This window comes from Osmerus mordax, chromosome 16, assembly GCF_038355195.1.
Source record: "Osmerus mordax isolate fOsmMor3 chromosome 16, fOsmMor3.pri, whole genome shotgun sequence".
Taxonomy (NCBI): domain Eukaryota; kingdom Metazoa; phylum Chordata; class Actinopteri; order Osmeriformes; family Osmeridae; genus Osmerus; species Osmerus mordax.
In genome coordinates, this window is record NC_090065.1 from 5,629,080 (window position 1) to 5,644,887 (window position 15,808).

Below are 15,808 nucleotides of genomic sequence, written 5' to 3' on the forward strand. Positions count from 1 at the left end.
GAAAGGTTAAACTGCATCCCTTGACGACAACATAGAAGTCCTTGTCATTCGTCTCAGTGCTGTCTTCTCTCATGAAAAACACTAATTAGCATGTTCTTTACCCAAGATTATTCTGGCTCATGAATTTTAATGAGGTCTGTTAATAAGTTCTAGCCCTAGACTTGTCTCATCACCGCGACAACGCATGGTGTCATGAAACAGTAATACGTCCCTTGAGTGGAGTGTGAGAATGTGTCGAACTGAGGACTCTGTCTTTGAAGGCTGTTATGTGGTGCCACAGTTGATCTGCATGGTAAGAGCATAGGAACGTGTGGAGGGGTCTCGGCCTGCCTCACTTTACCCTCATCTGGGTGGAAGCCCAAGGGAGGGAGGGGGGAGGGAGGGAGGGAGGGAGGAGGGAGAGGGAGGGAGGGAGGGAGGGAGGGAGGGAGGGAGGGAGGGAGGGGAGGGAGGGAGGGAGGGAAGGAAGGAAGGAAGGAAGGAAGGAAGGAAGGAAGGAAGGAAGGGAAGGAAGGAAGGGAGGGAGGGAGGGAGGGAGGGAGGGAGGGAGGGAGGGAGGGAGGGAGGGAGGGAGGAGGGAGGGAGGGAGGGAGGAGGGAGGGAGGGAGGGAGGGAGGGAGGGAGGGAGAAGGATTGGGGCGATGACGGAGGGTGAAGGCTGAGTAGAGCGGTTGTGATAGAGTGGGTGAGAGACAGACAGAGAGAAGAGTACAGAGAGTAACAGACTGGGAGAGAAAAAGAAAAGGGAGGGGTAGATTAAAAAGAGAGGGTGCAGTGCCCATACAGTGTGTGTGTGTGTGTGTGTGTGTGTGTGTGTGTGTATGTCAGCAGTGGGCCCTGCCTAAATAAGGCCAGGCAGGACTGGACTCAACAGCTGACAGAAATACTGCCTGGCTGGCAGTGGTTGTAGCTAGCCTAGCCTAAGCAGCTGATATGGTAGCATATCATCTGCGGTATGACTCAAGCAGTCTTGAACCCGGTCATTTGTTTATGAATCGAGAAGGTTCTGAGGAAAGGAAGTTTATTTTATGGCAATCTGAATCAGTATTGAATCTAAACAAATAGTTTTAACTAGACAGCGAAGAGCTAAGTGGGTTGTCTTTAGCTCCTTCATGGCTTCTGTGACACCAGGATCATATCTGCTTTATGTAGAAGAGAAGATAGTGAAATAGTTTTTCTTGGAGCAGAAGGTTGTGTGTCTGCCTGCAGACTTGGACTCCTGTATGAACAATGTGTAAACTTTGCTTAATTTTGCATATTGTGGTATGTCGTTCAAATGGATATTGCATTGTGAAATGAATTTTGAAATGGGTTCTCACATCCTGCAATGTATCACTGAAATTGAAAACCCCTCATTTTCAAAAGGGTTATGAATCCACACATGGTCCTGATGCAGTTAAATCCCTGTGTATTCCAGGACAGCCCACGCCCGGGCCAAAGGTGAAGCCGCAGACCAGGCCGCCCAGTCAGCCAGCCAGGACTCAGACATCGCCAGGGCTGTGGCCAGGGAGCTGTCCCCTGGCTTCCACCAGCCAGGTAAACCATCCATCCAGTCATAGAAACAACCTTCACTATACATTTAGTCATTTAGCAGACGCTCTTATCCAGAGCAACCTACAGTAAGTACAAGGACATTCCCCCCAAGGCAAGTAGGAAGTACTAGTGAAGTGCCTTGTCCAAGGACACAACGTAATTTATCACGGCCGGGAATCGAACCGGCAACCTTTGGATTAATAGCCCGATTCCCTAACCGCTCAGCCACCTGACTCCTACTATACATGACATACTGTACACACCTTCGCCATACTGTGTTTTTTATGCTGTAGAAGTATCCCGGGTTTCCATGAACTTTGTACAGGTCTGCACGTTGATTCCTTCCAGTCGCTTTCAAAGCATTGTCACTTCAGCCACATCAATTCAATGGGACATAGTTCTATGATGATGTACCAAGCAACTGATCCACAGCTTTTCTTAGCCAGGAAAACATAAATAAGCCTTGACACCGCAATATCTGCTCTCCAGTTTCAGTAACTGTTCCACAATACACAGATGTTCCACCATACCCAAACTGCCAGGATGTTGAACAAAAGAGCTTGGGGCTTAGCAATGTTTACTGCAGAGGGACAGAGATATAAATATACTGTCTGAAGGGCTGTGCAGAATTTTTCTTCTAATCCAAACTAGTTTACAGATCTCAGACCACTACGAATATTACCACCTCTGCACCCCTCTTTGTAATCCTCCTTGTCCAAGTGTCTGTGTGTCTGGGTTCTGTGTTTCCACATGGTGTCTGTGAAAGAGCCATGAATATACAACATCTTAATGCTAATGAAAGTATTAGAAGTTGAATGTAATTACCATAAGTAGATACTTCCTTGTCTACACAGATACAGACAGAATGAGGGAGTGAGGGTGAGAGGGAGAGAAAGAGAGAGAAATGGATAGAAAGAGCGAGAGAGATAAGAGATGAAGGAGGTCTTAGTTTTTAAAACAAGATGGGCTCTCCTCAGCATAGCTATACAGGCGGGGGGGGCTGTGCTGGGTGTCAACAGGCGGACATTCAGGCCTGGCCCTCATCAGTGTTCAGGAGTATGTAGAGTATGCCTGGAACCTTTTACAGGGAACTATAAACCAACTGGGCCAGCTCTGAAACTCCATTAAGGAACAAATACTCATCTGTGAACTCATGGCTGCGGAGCCAGCATGCTAACCATGAGCAAAGTGACATGGAATAAAGTAGAATTATGACTGTCCAGTCCAGTTGAGCAAAATGATATTAGGGGTTGTGCAAGTGTATGTAGCTCAATTGAGGGTTTAGTGAATTTGTTTCAAATATAGCGACTGTGTGAGGGTTGAGAAGTCAACTTAATTTGAATCATTGTGGAATTCCCTTATATTTTCCAGGCCCTGATTACATAAAGCAGAGGTTCAATGAACCGATTGAGATCAGAGAGGTCCCAGAGGAGAATAAGGAGAAGTCTCCCACAGGAAGCCCCCACTTCTACCGTAAAGGGACCACTCCGACCCAGACCCCCACTGAGAGTCCCTCCCAGAGCCCCGCCCCCACGCCCCCCCCCTCGCCCCCCGCTGTCAAGAAGAGCTTCTTTAGCAACAAGATCACCGCAAAGCTTTCTGGAAAGAGAACAAGACCCCCGTCGTGGAGACCCAGGCTGCCGGCCTCACCAAGGCTGCCTCCCAAGACTTCCCTCAAACAGGAAGTGGAAATGCCCCAACCCAAACCGTTCAAGGCGGTAGAGGCCCGCTGTCGCTAACGCTACCACCAGCCCTGGCAACGGTCAGCTGCACACCCAGTACCATGGTTACTACGTGAAGGCAGATGTCAAAATTCCACCTCCGGATGAGCCTATAGGTGTTGATGAGGAGCTTCAACTCACCGCATCTGACCTTGCTCGCATACCCCCACCAGCCAAGGTGTACCGCACCCCAACACCAAAACCTCCAACGCCAAAGCCGCCTGCTGTGGTCAAAGAGAATAAACCGGAGCACAAACTAAAAAAACAGGATTCGCACAAGCCAAAGAGTCTAGCAGAAACCAAGAAGGCCAGCATGGAAATCAGCTCGGATACCATAGAGGAAGAGTCAGTAAGTAGACGCACTAGAAGGGGGTAGCAGCCAGTGCCTTTTCAAAGCATTGTATAGGATGTTAAGGGTGTGGTGGTAACCTACTCTCAATCTAATCGTTTATTAAACATTGTCCTGCATTATTTCCCCCTCTCCTACTTTGCTCTATCTCTTTCACAGGGTCCTAACTCAATTCTGGTTGTCCTGGTTATGCTGTTGAATATTGGTCTAGCAATAATATTTGTCCATTTTCTGACCTGACAAAGTCTCAACTCAGGTAAGAAAGTTCAACTTCCTGTTGCACATTATTATCTCAGTTTTTATCCATTAGGACCACATTTGAGTCAAAGTGTAAATATGTACGTAGGTATTTTTCAAGTGTAAATAGATACAGTATGTATTAATATATATATATACACTATACACCTAAATGTGATTCAACACAACAATCTAACCTTCTAACCTCCTGTTTTGACCCTTTAGTGAACTCATCCAAACTAGCGGCCTAGGCCCCCTAACTCGCTGCGGTTGCGTCAATGGCCTTTAAAAATGGCGCCGAGTCAGATACACACACACAGGCAAACGGAGGACTTGAAATAGAGTGAAACATGGGGAGAGAAAGATGAGACCTGGACCGCCGGGCCCGAGGCCGCCCAGATTCGCTGGCGATGATTTGTGACCCGTCCCAGGTTCTGTGAAACCTGAAGCAAGCAGTGAAAGGGGGAGAGAGAAAAAAAAAAGGAAATTTGCTGATACAAGCTGTAACCAGTCAAGTGCATTGCCACTCCATCTGCCTTGGAGGATGTGTGTGTGTATGTGTGTCTGCAGGGGGGTGTCAGGGTGTTGTCTTGGAAGGGTGTTGGAAGGGAGGAAGGGGGGTTCCGGGTTGGGGGAGGACTTGACTGGATATGTTCGGAGATGCACTTTTAGTTGACGGAAGCCGACAGCTGCCTTACTATTTTACCATCTGACGTGTTTGAGGGGGACATGTGCCAAATGCTGCCAGGGGATAAAAGTGTCCCAGTGGTCTCTACTGCTCCTGGGAGTGGGTCTGTCTGTCTGACTGTCCGTATGTCCATCCATCTCAATGTTCACTCTACCACTCGCTAGAAATCAAACCGTACACTCTGTGGCAGTGGTAGCCAGCAGTCTTACAGCCATAAAGCCACTGTTACAGCCTTGTCTGGTGTCCATAGATCCACAATATGATGCTAGAGCATGGGGCAGAGTCAGTGGGATTTTGTTTTGTGATACCGTGTCCGTTGATAGCTGTTTTATTTTTCTTTGTTTACCAATATTGAATTCAAGGAGGCGTTTCATTTTGTTAATTTATTTATTCAAAGTCGAGACATCTATTGCACAGACTTGTTCATTGGAATCCCAAAGGAATTTCAACTGAGCCTTTGTTTCACAAAGCAGTTCTTATGCAGTCGAAATTTTGAATTTAATGTGTAAAAAGATCTAAAGAAACAAACAATATCTTATGCAATTTGCAAGTGTGTTTTCATTGCAATTACCATTAAATTACTGTTTGAAATTACTGTTTGAAATCTCAGATCTCAGAACTATAGAGAAACAGTTCATATTTTACAATAACTCAAACATGAATTTGGAATACCATTGTTTGGATAGTGTTGAAGAAAAAGTTCACACTGTACGTATAAAATAAACGTCTGAGACGATAACATTTTTATTATTTCATTATCAGTGTTGAAAAGATTATCAATAATTATTGTATTCCAACAACAAAGATCAGTAAGTGATAGCAAAAATCATATTGCACCAATTATAACTGATGTATGTATATAAACTTTATAGAAAGTCCATGAAGAAATTGGGCCACCCTCACAATTACATTCAGTTGTCACATTATAAACAATGTTCATAGTGGTGTGCAAATGTATATTGATTGTTTTCTGCAATAAAGGCTCAGTGGATACTGCAATAATGAATCACTGAATAAAATGGATGTCTTGAAAAAATGCAAAGATTTGCTGTTACATTTCTGGAAATATTGCATACTATGATTTGTATTTATAGTCCCGTTTCAACTAATTAAATAGAGCGATAAATACACTACTGTAATGCATTCAGTTTTGTTTGATTCAGACATGAGTATGTAAATTGAATATTTATTTTGTATGGTACCCATAAGTTTGAATTCGCCATTTCAGAAATTGACCTAATTTGTGCATGCTTGGATGTGAATGTTACATTTCTTGGATTGTTTTATTATTTTAAGCATTCAGTTAGGTATCATTGATCTGGAAAAAACTAGCAGCTCTTCCCCAACCCCTAGACTCAACAGAATGACCTCACACTAACATGCATGCTCTGAAGAAGGTGGTGTTTCAACATCCTTCCCTATCTGCAATAACGTCCTGCTTGAGTGTTGAATACCTTCAGGTACATACAACTGCATGTTCAGGTGGATGCCTGTCTGGACTTAAACATGTTCAGGTGGATGCCTGTCTGGACTTAAACATGTTCCAGTTTACTGGATGGAAGAACCATCGTCTTAATTATTATTTATTATTATTATTAGGTCTGTTTGCTGTATTATCTATATTACCATTTTTGTGCCTATAGTCAAGCATGTTCAGTCTATTAGAGTTTGGATTTATTTATTAATCATTATGTGCCATTAAAATCAGAATATATAGTGCATTGTATAGAGAGTGTAATATTTAGGAGGTAGAATATAACTGTTGACAGTTTGATTAAAAGAAAAATGGTAGAAAGAGTAATATTTTCAATGGGAGAAAGATAAAGTATAGGTTTCAGTAATGTGGAAACATTGTTTTGACATTGTTTTGGTGGTGTGATGATGTGAAGGTGTTTTACAGACAGTGTGGTCTGACTGCCTCAGTGTGTGAGATGAGATTGGATGAGAAGAAAGAAAGCATCTTTGGTAGAAAAGCCAATGCAGTGAGGTTTCTGAATGTTGATATCTTGATGCGTTTTAATTCAAGAACAGAGAAAGTTGATACATTGAAAGAGCCATGAATGATATAGTTTATCTTAGAGTATATTTTTCTTGTCTAAACTGTATTTGCACAGCTATGTATAAGGCTATTTTTTACTAGTTGTATCTGACACGCCTTTTACCCTTTTTCAGCCCCAAATGATGAGCTTTTGTTACTTAATGTTTAAATTATAGTGACAGGAATTTTTCTTTATAATTTGTATGTCAATGTACATTGTATACTGTTTCTAGGTCTTTGGGTATTTTTCTAAAATGTTCTAAACTGTGTTTTGGAAAACCATCCTGTTGCCAAAATTTGATATGTAGTTTTAATTGGTTTCAACATCAATGTTGTTGACTGTTGCCAGATTTCCAGGAAATATCACTAAAGTTCACCAAATATTGACTTGTTTTGATATTTCCAGTATTTCAGACCGCATAGGATATTGTATTTTTGGCAGTCGTTTCCCACAAGAAGAATTAAAAAGTGAGTTTACATGAACATGTTTCTGTCCAATTTCCTGCTCTACATTTTCTTTGACCAGTAAGTCCACTGAAGATGTCGCATTGCGCATTGAACACATAGTAGTGTCACTTATCCCTTAACTTTCCCAGTTTTATGTCTTCTGTCCTCTACCTCTCATTTCATTTGATCCTATCTTGAATCGATTCCCACCACGGTTAAATATGTGATTTGTTAAGAGGAAAAGGGGAATTCCCCCAGGCTTAAACTGATCTGTCACAGCGGCAGACCTACTGTTTTATTAGGAGCAGTCTAACCCTGGAGTGTGAAAATTGGCCCTTGTCTCAGAGATAGCTGTGGTGATCCTGAAACTAAAATAGTGACCAACAGCTGCTGTGGCTGGGATAGTGTCACATAAGAAAGCACAGAGAGAGAGAGAGAGAGAGAGAGAGAGAGAGAGAGAGAGAGAGAGAGAGAGAGAGAGAGAGAGAGAGAGAGAGAGAGAGAGAGAGAGAGAGAGAGAGAGAGAGAGAGAGAGAGAGAGAGAGAGAGAGAGAGAGAGAGAGAGAGAGAGAGAGAGAGAGAGAGAGAGAGAGAGAGAGAGAGAGAGAGAGACCACAGTCTACATGGCTATGGGACCACTACAGGGGAGTGGAATGGAAGGTCACTGACCAATGTTTTTTTTGACCAATGTTTTTTTCAAAAAAGTAGTAATATAATATAGTATTAGCAGTCAAGTCCAGGATACTAGAATGAATGTATAGTATCCTATGGGCACATCAGGCCCTGGAAATGTTAATGTATCAGTCACTGAAAACAGTTCTCAGTGGATCAGGACTATCAGTGATGGACTTGGATAGAGAAAGACAGACTGGAGTGAACTTAGTTCTGCCATGCTCTAGTTGAGGGATATTTTTGCAGGAATTGCCAAGGTCAAACACCATTGGTTACAGGCGATATCACAGCAGGCATGAGAATGAGAGACAGCGTCAAACCTCAAACATCTCCCACTACACACACACGCTCCTATTTCACAGGTCATCACTTCTGATGCGTGGAATACCACACTCTTTTCATTCGCTTCTCACCAACCAGACACCAAGGCCCTGCTTTACTGTAAGCTAGCTTCCATTCAATGACCACACAAGTCAGTTCAGTATTCATTACATCTGTCAAAAAGCTAACAAACAAGTAAATACATTAAATATTTAAAACCCACACCCCAACTGAAAGTCAAGAACACATACAGTGTGTTTACACTACTTGATTTGAGTTCCTTCCACCTTGATTCGAATGTTAGTTGATCGAACGGGTGTGAGAAAAGGTTCCTTTCCTTAGTACCTATTTGGACACATTTAGGGACTTGAGAGACTCCTCAATTCACCCTGCCCACCCATACCTTCTGAGCACCCCAACTAGCCCTGAGCCCCCACCACGAGTCCCGCCCCTGCTCCCACCCCCTGCCATTAGATCTAGATAGATAGGCCTTCAGGGTCAAAGCTCTGAGGTCGTTCTGCCCGGTGGCACCTGCTCCCCCCTGTCACCAGCGGCAACGGCAGTGGCAACACTGCAACCCACACACACCCCACAACACACACACACACAGACAAACAAAGATACCAGACCACTATGTGGTCATCTGTACGTGCCCAGACCAGGGAAGTTTGACTTACCTGCAGCAATCAACACTCAAGATGGCCAGCTTGGTGAATCTATTCAGATTATTTGGCTTGAAGCTTCAATATGACAACATCCTTAACACAGCCAAAACCCATTTATTTATAGAGCAAAGCATTGTTGCTTGGCCCAAGCACGTCATCTATTGTATATGGACTTATTTGCCAGGGGCTCTCTCTAGCTGAGCTGAGTCTAACAATTAATTGACGTCTTGCCGTGAGGTGCATGGGGCAAATGCAATAATCATCATTAGAAAATTGAAGATACTCCATTCTTAGTAGTAGTTGACTCAAACAACTTTGTTGTTAGGTACTTCAAACCGTTTGGTAAGAGGTACATGCATTCGTAATCTGAATCTACACAACAGATAATATACTGTCGGTTAATTGGGTAAGTGACAACTGTCATTGTTGACTTTGAATGGATTCATGACCTGCTGTGGTAGATCCACCAAGTCCGAAGATGATGACGAGGTACAGTTCTGGAAATGTATTTCAGGGTTCTATCCCAGTCTCTCATTCTTTCCTATGTAGTTGGAGAATAAGAAATAAGATCTGAAGCCTCAGTTCCTCAATGAATGACAATATAGAGCAGCTGGCAATGTGAGATCCCATGAGTAAGGACTGCACGACCAAAATGGCAGCATGGATTCTCTGTCTTTCTATGTGTGTGTGTGTGTGTGTGTGTGTGTGCTGGGCTTTCCTCTCTGGACAATCCTCAGTCTGAAAATAAACCCATGTCAGAGTGCCCTCGACCACACATTCGAGAAATACTCCTAGGGGTTTGTTAGAAGAAACAGCTTATTTCAAGACTAGCATGACATGCATGGCAGAGAAGGAAGAAGTTATTATTGAATTACACACTTAAGACATCATGTTTGGTTTATCCCTGGAGTTTGAACAACCTTCTCAATGTACTGACAGCGCACCCTGGTGGTACTATTGATAATACCCACAGCGCACCCTAGTGGATTTGTTTTAATCAAATGTAGGGAGCAAATAAGCAAAAGGCGCAAACGTAGGCACCTTCATAAGACAGCGAATGTTGACCTTCATGACCCCTGGTGCATTTCAATAGTCACATTTCATTATGAAACTAAATGAACAAGAGGATGGAAACATAGACGTCCCTCCTTTGAGTATGTAGCACACTATATTTTCAGGGCACACCATCTACTGAGATTCTTTTTTTTAAAGTCTGACATTGGTATAGAACAAAGACCCCCCTTTCATTTGAGAAACATCATTGTGTTTCTTCCACTGGTCAGATATGTGTGGTGAGTATACTAAACAAAACCAGTTTAGAAATCTTGAAAACTTGGTATTATGGTTTAAGTGATGTTATTTATCTGGGCTTATTTATATGGAAGATGAGGATGTTGCAGACAAGTCATACAAAAGTGTATGTGTCCTACAAAAAAAAAAACTTTATTTACTTTTAAACTTTATATTCATCTAACAATGGTTCAAAATACAAATGTATACAAAACATTTTCCACCAGATTGCAAAAGCTTGGCTATGTCAGTCTCTTCTACACACTAACTCTTATCCGGATTATCCTCATCGTATATGTCAAAAGAGAAAGGCTTATCATATCCCATAAGGTGGTTATAATGATCTCGTATTTCAAAGAGTTGAGGGTTTATCAGCAGGCCTTTCTTGCCAGCAAAAAAAGTGGTGAAAATTCGACTGACATCCGGTATCTTCACGTCGCTTTGGTGAAAGACAGTCTTTTTCTCCATCAGCAGGGCACTGTAGGTGACTGCTGTGTACATGTCTGTGTCGGCATTGTGGTACAAGCGCACTACGTAGCCCTTGGTGACATGGTGGAGGAGGATAGGCGTGAGGAAAGTGAAGAAGCCGACAGCCCCGCAGAAGACAGCCTTTAACACCAGGCTATTCACACCTATGCCTTTCTGCAGCAGGATGTAAGCAAGGAAACCCAGGCTCATGCCACTGCTGGAGTAGGAGAATATCTTCACGCCTGTAACACAACACAGAGATACAGACAGCAACTTTCTGGTAATGTGCTGTTGTTGGATGGATGCGAAGGCCTGAAAAGTTTACAATATTCTAAATCTAAACTCACACTGATACAAATAAACATCAGAATGTCAAGCCACCACATGTTCACAGGACATGGCTTACACTAGTGGCTATAAAGGACTTACAACATTAATAAGCTACTGATGACAATGAGCTGAGGGTTTAGGTTGGTTGAGGGGCAGTTCTATTGGCGTATGTGAAGCGCTCTGTGACATTTTGCGTGTAAAAAGGGCTATACAAATACATTTAGATTTGAGCTGATGATCAACATACCACGAACGGCTGTGCCCAGGTTTCCTGTGTAGATGAGACTACCTTCCTCAGAAAAGTGTGTGGTTGATGACGAGAAATAGCGAGCCAAGAGAGGCTGTGAAAAGGAAGACTGCACCTATAACAAAGAAGCACAAATTGTGAACACAATCCTACATTTCTTGCACAGTTAAATAGACCCATTGATTGTAATTGTTTAGTTTATTCGTTTTTGTAATTTTAGGCTTAAAGCACTGTCATTTTTACCAAAACTGTAAACTGAAGGCAGCCTAAAAAATGTATTAGACACAAATAAATGTTACTGGATCTCAGATAAATATCAGGCTGTGAACAAATCACATGCAGCAGCACGATCGTACTGTCAGCTGTTCAGCAAGCTAGGGGCACAAGCTAGGACATTTAGCATAGAAAGCTAGCTGAGTTAATTAGAAGACTACAGTAGGCTACATAGGCTAACTAGCCTAATAGATTAGCAATATCTCTATCTCTGAGTCACACTGGGACTCAGAGGGAGAACTCTACTTGATACTCGAGTACAGTATTACTATGGTAATTTTATTGCAAGATAAAAAGAAGAGTCTACAGTACAATACCTTGATGGCCTCATTAAGAAACGACCTTCTGGCAACATTAAATAAGTGCTCATGTGTTTTCATAGGAAGTCTTGCATGTCTGCATGCATTCGAAGAGGACCTCAAATCCCGTAGACATCTAGTAAACGTTTGGTTGAAACCAGCACGGAATCCACGAGCAATGCAAAGTTGAAACATTATAGCTGAAAATGTGTTAGCTAGCTAGCTAGCTAGCCTATTGGAAATCTAGGTGCTTTCAGATTGTGCATGAAGGCTGGTGCGTCGACCCACAAAACTAAGCTTCTTCCGCCGGCAAACAGTGAGGGGAGACTTCTTTCGGACGTCAGATGACGCCGGATTGGTAAGGGTGGAGTTACGAATCCATAGTGGGCACAGTGAGTTATGTAAAGAAGTATCTGGTGGGACAAGTGTGGCATTATCAAATTATGCGTTGTGGCTGCGAACAGATATCAAACACAGGTAGACTAATTCACCCTTTAACCAACCACTCCCATAAATGATATCTATAAATAAGGTATAAATAGTAGCCCTACTCCACACTTTCAGTGTGAAGTAGGCTACTTACACTGAAAGTGTGGAAGTAAGATTAAGTTATGATCAAATTGGAAATGGGTGAATGTATTCTATGATGATCTCCAGGAGGTGTCCTCATCTGATCACATCCAGTTCATCCAAAAGGACAATACCATCTGTAATGACAATTAATTGATAGGGCACTAACACCAAGTAATGACAACTACATTTTTATAAGAATGAAAAAGAAATATTTAAGTAGACAACAGGTTTATTGAGGGACTAAGAACAATCAAATCAACCAAGCAAACAACTCTCAGATTTGGCTTGATTGTTGTTCGTGATTTCAGTCCTGCGGGCCAGGAAGGGATACATGCACTTGTCAGCTCCAAGAAACCGGTACATGCACACAATGGCATCGAAGGGCAAGATCCTAACAACAGTGGAAAAAAAGACAAGGGTCAGCGAAAGTGGACGTGGATATGAAGGAATTCTGAATAAGTAGTAGATGTGACTAAATAAAAACTATGCATCTATAGATACAGTCCATGCCTGTGTGTACACTTACGTCTTCATGAAGGTGACTATATACATGGTTCGTGGGGTGCAGATCATAGGCTGGTCTGTTAGGATGGCCCTCATAGCCTGCTTCACACACTGCTCTGCTTTCAACGGAGGGAACATGGGAGCCAACTCTTTCCTGAGGAGTAATACGTAAACATTATCCACATGCTCTTACATCAGCAACCTCACTCGCAAAGCCTGTTTCCTCTTCATCACAATCGCAAAACTTGGAACAGTCAGTAGTGCTGAGTGTGTGTGATCAATAGTACCCACCGGATTCTGCAGCCCGTGAACATTCTCGTGTCGACCAGAGAGGGACAAACAAGCGTCATCTTGATGCCTTCTTTCTCTGCTGCTTTCAGCTCGTGACTGAGAGACTCGTGGAAACCCACCGCACCAAACTTACTGGCACAGTAGTCCTTATAGAGAGAAGGAAACTTAAAAGTTATTCCAGTTTTCATTTACGTTTAGAAGACTTTGGTTGGCTTTAATAATCCGTTTTTGTATGACTGAGCTAAGATCAGGTATGTCTGTAATAGGCCTAATTTGTACATTTGGTGCTTTTTGTTTTGTTGCTTTGGATAAAAGTGTCTAATGAATTAATTAGATGTACATTTTTATCTAAAATAGGCCTATTCTATACAGCAAATGTAAGTGTATTTGTATTTATTTTGTTAATCTGTTTCTATGGGATGGCCTAGGTTGACTAGATTCTTACCTCTACACCAGCAGTGGTGAACAGACCCAGTGAGCTTGCGATTGTCACTATGTGTCCTTTGTTCATCTCTAGCATCTTGGGGAGAAAAGCCTTGGTGGTCTGAAATCACAGAAAGGTTCAGAAACAATAACACCAATATAATAATGATGGGGCTCTGCGACATCATAGCTCCTTTGTAATCACTCAAAAAGTTAAACAAGACTGACTGACCCAAAAATGAGCATGGCAGTTGACCATCAAGGTACGCTGGATTAGCTCATCAGGACACTCCAGCAGGTGTTGCCCTGACACAACCCCAGCGTTGTTGACCAGGATATCCACACTTCCCACCTCTCGCTGCACTTTCTCTGCAGTCAGGTACACATCCTCTGGCTTGCTGACGTCACACTCGTAGGTGTAAACCTTAGTCTGACACAGAGGCTCATCTCTATTACCCTCCCCTGTGGATGAAAGAGTTGCAGACACGTTTCAAAATATGTCAACATCCACTTCTCTCCATACACAATATCCACTAAATGGCAATACTGATCCGAGTGTTCACGAGTTAAGTAGCCACCAAGACATCGGCAAACATCTCCTCATTGGTAAAACAATAGGCTTTTTTTTTTGCAGAACTATGGAAGACAGGGCATGGTGAGTTTATGGCACGGTTTATTGTAGTTTCAGTTGACTTCACCAACTTTACAATTTCATCATCAGATGTTTATACGAGTTTGAACTGTTGTTCATAATTATGAACAGATTAAATGTACATTCCACTCGAAACAAAAAAGCGCTACTCTCTCTAGGTTAGTACCTGGCTAGACATTGACCAGCAAGACTCACCGTGGCCGTGGATAAGTCGCACCATCTCTGCCGTTTCCTCATTGCTCTGCGGATTGATGTCCCACAATACGACCGTGGCACCTCGGCGTGCAAACTCAATGGCAAAGAGCCTACCTAAACCGCTTCCACCACCGGTTATAATGCATACCTGGCCGCTAACATCTTTTTCCTTCGGACGCACAATCCATCTCGCCCCAGCCAACACAAAAGCCCACACAACTTTGCATGTTACCAAGCAAAATTCGACAAAAACATTCATTGTTGGTGAACTAACATGGGGGTAAACTCGTCACACGCCCAGAGCTATCACCGTGGACACGTATACGAAGAGATAAGTGGTCTGGCTGCATGTAAGAATTGTAAACTTTGTATCTTAGGTGCTGTGTTGAATGTTTGAACGCCTGAAGCCTGTACCAAGAGGTGTTTATGCAGATCATCATAGGGTTGATCTGCGCAAGAATTCCGCACTCCCAAATCATCTCAAACGCAAGGACTGCGCAGCTTTACAACGCCTTTTCTCCTTCTTGAACAAATAGCCACACTCTCGGCACCACCCATTTTCTATATCTCATGCATGCGATTAGATGTAAACAAACACTGTAGGCTACTTTGTATTAAGTCACCACGTGACAGATCTTCATACCCGGGTTATCAGTGTTCTTCAGGCCTCAATGCATTGGTACTGGTAGTGTGTGGGATTTTGTGTTCAGAAGGACAATAATGTTAGCAGGCAGATCTGTCTTATAAAAGGGGATAAGCGGTTTAGTTGGGCTCATTTGCAAACTGAGTTGCTACGTAAAATTGGACTACAACCTTCAAAACCGAACCCATACCAGTTTAACTCTTCATTGATCTATGTTCAAGTCATGACCACTATGGAAACATACAAAGAACAAGGGCACATCACATGAACACATTTTATTTGTCTTGCATATGGTATCAACTCATTGGAAACAATAAGTTCCTATTCTTTCACTAGTTATGTTGACTTACAATTAAAAAGGACTAATGGTCACATAATGTTAAAACAACATGGTAGGGATGTAGGGGACATCAAAAGAGAACAAAGAAAGCAGGCAGGAATGAAGAGAAGGAATATATACTGTATGTTGTGGTTTTATGTAATGACTTGAGAATCTGAGATACGTTAAAACTAGTTGTACAAAATAAATGAGTGATAAGTACAACAAACATACACATCGAAATGTACAGTATGAAGTTTGACAGGTGGTCTGGATGTGAGGATGTGTTTCAGTGAAGGGTCAGCACAGTTGCGAACTCCCTGAACGCACTGACATCTCCACAATTTACAAGAACTGACATCAAACAATCATACTGATATAGGGGGACACAAACCAGATTATGACCAAGTTCTCAGGTTGCACATTAAATCTGAGAGCTCATCACAAACTACTTGCATATCGCCTCATGTCTCCCTTAAAGGAACAAAGAAAAATAAACTTTAAGAGATTTCTAGGACCAAGCCAAATTGTATGTAGTTTTCGCCTTCTCATAAATGTTTATTTATGAAAAGGCACACAATTCATAATTTTATCATAAAATAACACAGTCCTGAATTATGTCTTAGAAAA

At 42.4% G+C, this 15,808-nt stretch overlaps 3 protein-coding genes across 3 annotated transcripts in view; 1 reads left to right on the plus strand and 2 right to left on the minus strand.

The window, feature by feature from the left end:
- jph1b (junctophilin 1b) overlaps positions 1–4,435 on the plus strand; it is an 8,777-nt gene extending 4,342 nt beyond the window's left edge. The window contains 7 exon segments of the mRNA XM_067253160.1: positions 1,418–1,536; positions 2,905–3,132; positions 3,135–3,196; positions 3,198–3,254; positions 3,256–3,603; positions 3,763–3,859; positions 4,066–4,435. Coding sequence (XP_067109261.1) covers positions 1,418–1,536; positions 2,905–3,132; positions 3,135–3,196; positions 3,198–3,254; positions 3,256–3,603; positions 3,763–3,843 — 895 coding nt within the window. The 3' untranslated portion in view covers positions 3,844–3,859; positions 4,066–4,435.
- A 5,660-nt stretch (positions 4,436–10,095) lies between these two features.
- On the minus strand, positions 10,096–11,851 carry tmem70 (transmembrane protein 70). The gene is made up of 3 exons (XM_067253612.1): positions 11,597–11,851; positions 11,007–11,121; positions 10,096–10,671 (listed from the first exon to the last, which is right to left on the minus strand). The coding sequence occupies exons 1-3, from the start codon at positions 11,771–11,773 to the stop codon at positions 10,226–10,228; spliced, it is 738 nt and encodes a 245-aa protein (XP_067109713.1). The 5' UTR covers positions 11,774–11,851; the 3' UTR covers positions 10,096–10,225.
- A 511-nt stretch (positions 11,852–12,362) lies between these two features.
- Positions 12,363–14,631, minus strand: rdh10b (retinol dehydrogenase 10b). The gene is made up of 6 exons (XM_067252665.1): positions 14,217–14,631; positions 13,602–13,831; positions 13,392–13,490; positions 12,947–13,092; positions 12,678–12,809; positions 12,363–12,542 (listed from the first exon to the last, which is right to left on the minus strand). The coding sequence occupies exons 1-6, from the start codon at positions 14,473–14,475 to the stop codon at positions 12,407–12,409; spliced, it is 1,002 nt and encodes a 333-aa protein (XP_067108766.1). The 5' UTR covers positions 14,476–14,631; the 3' UTR covers positions 12,363–12,406.
- Between the last annotated feature and the right edge of the window lie 1,177 nt (positions 14,632–15,808).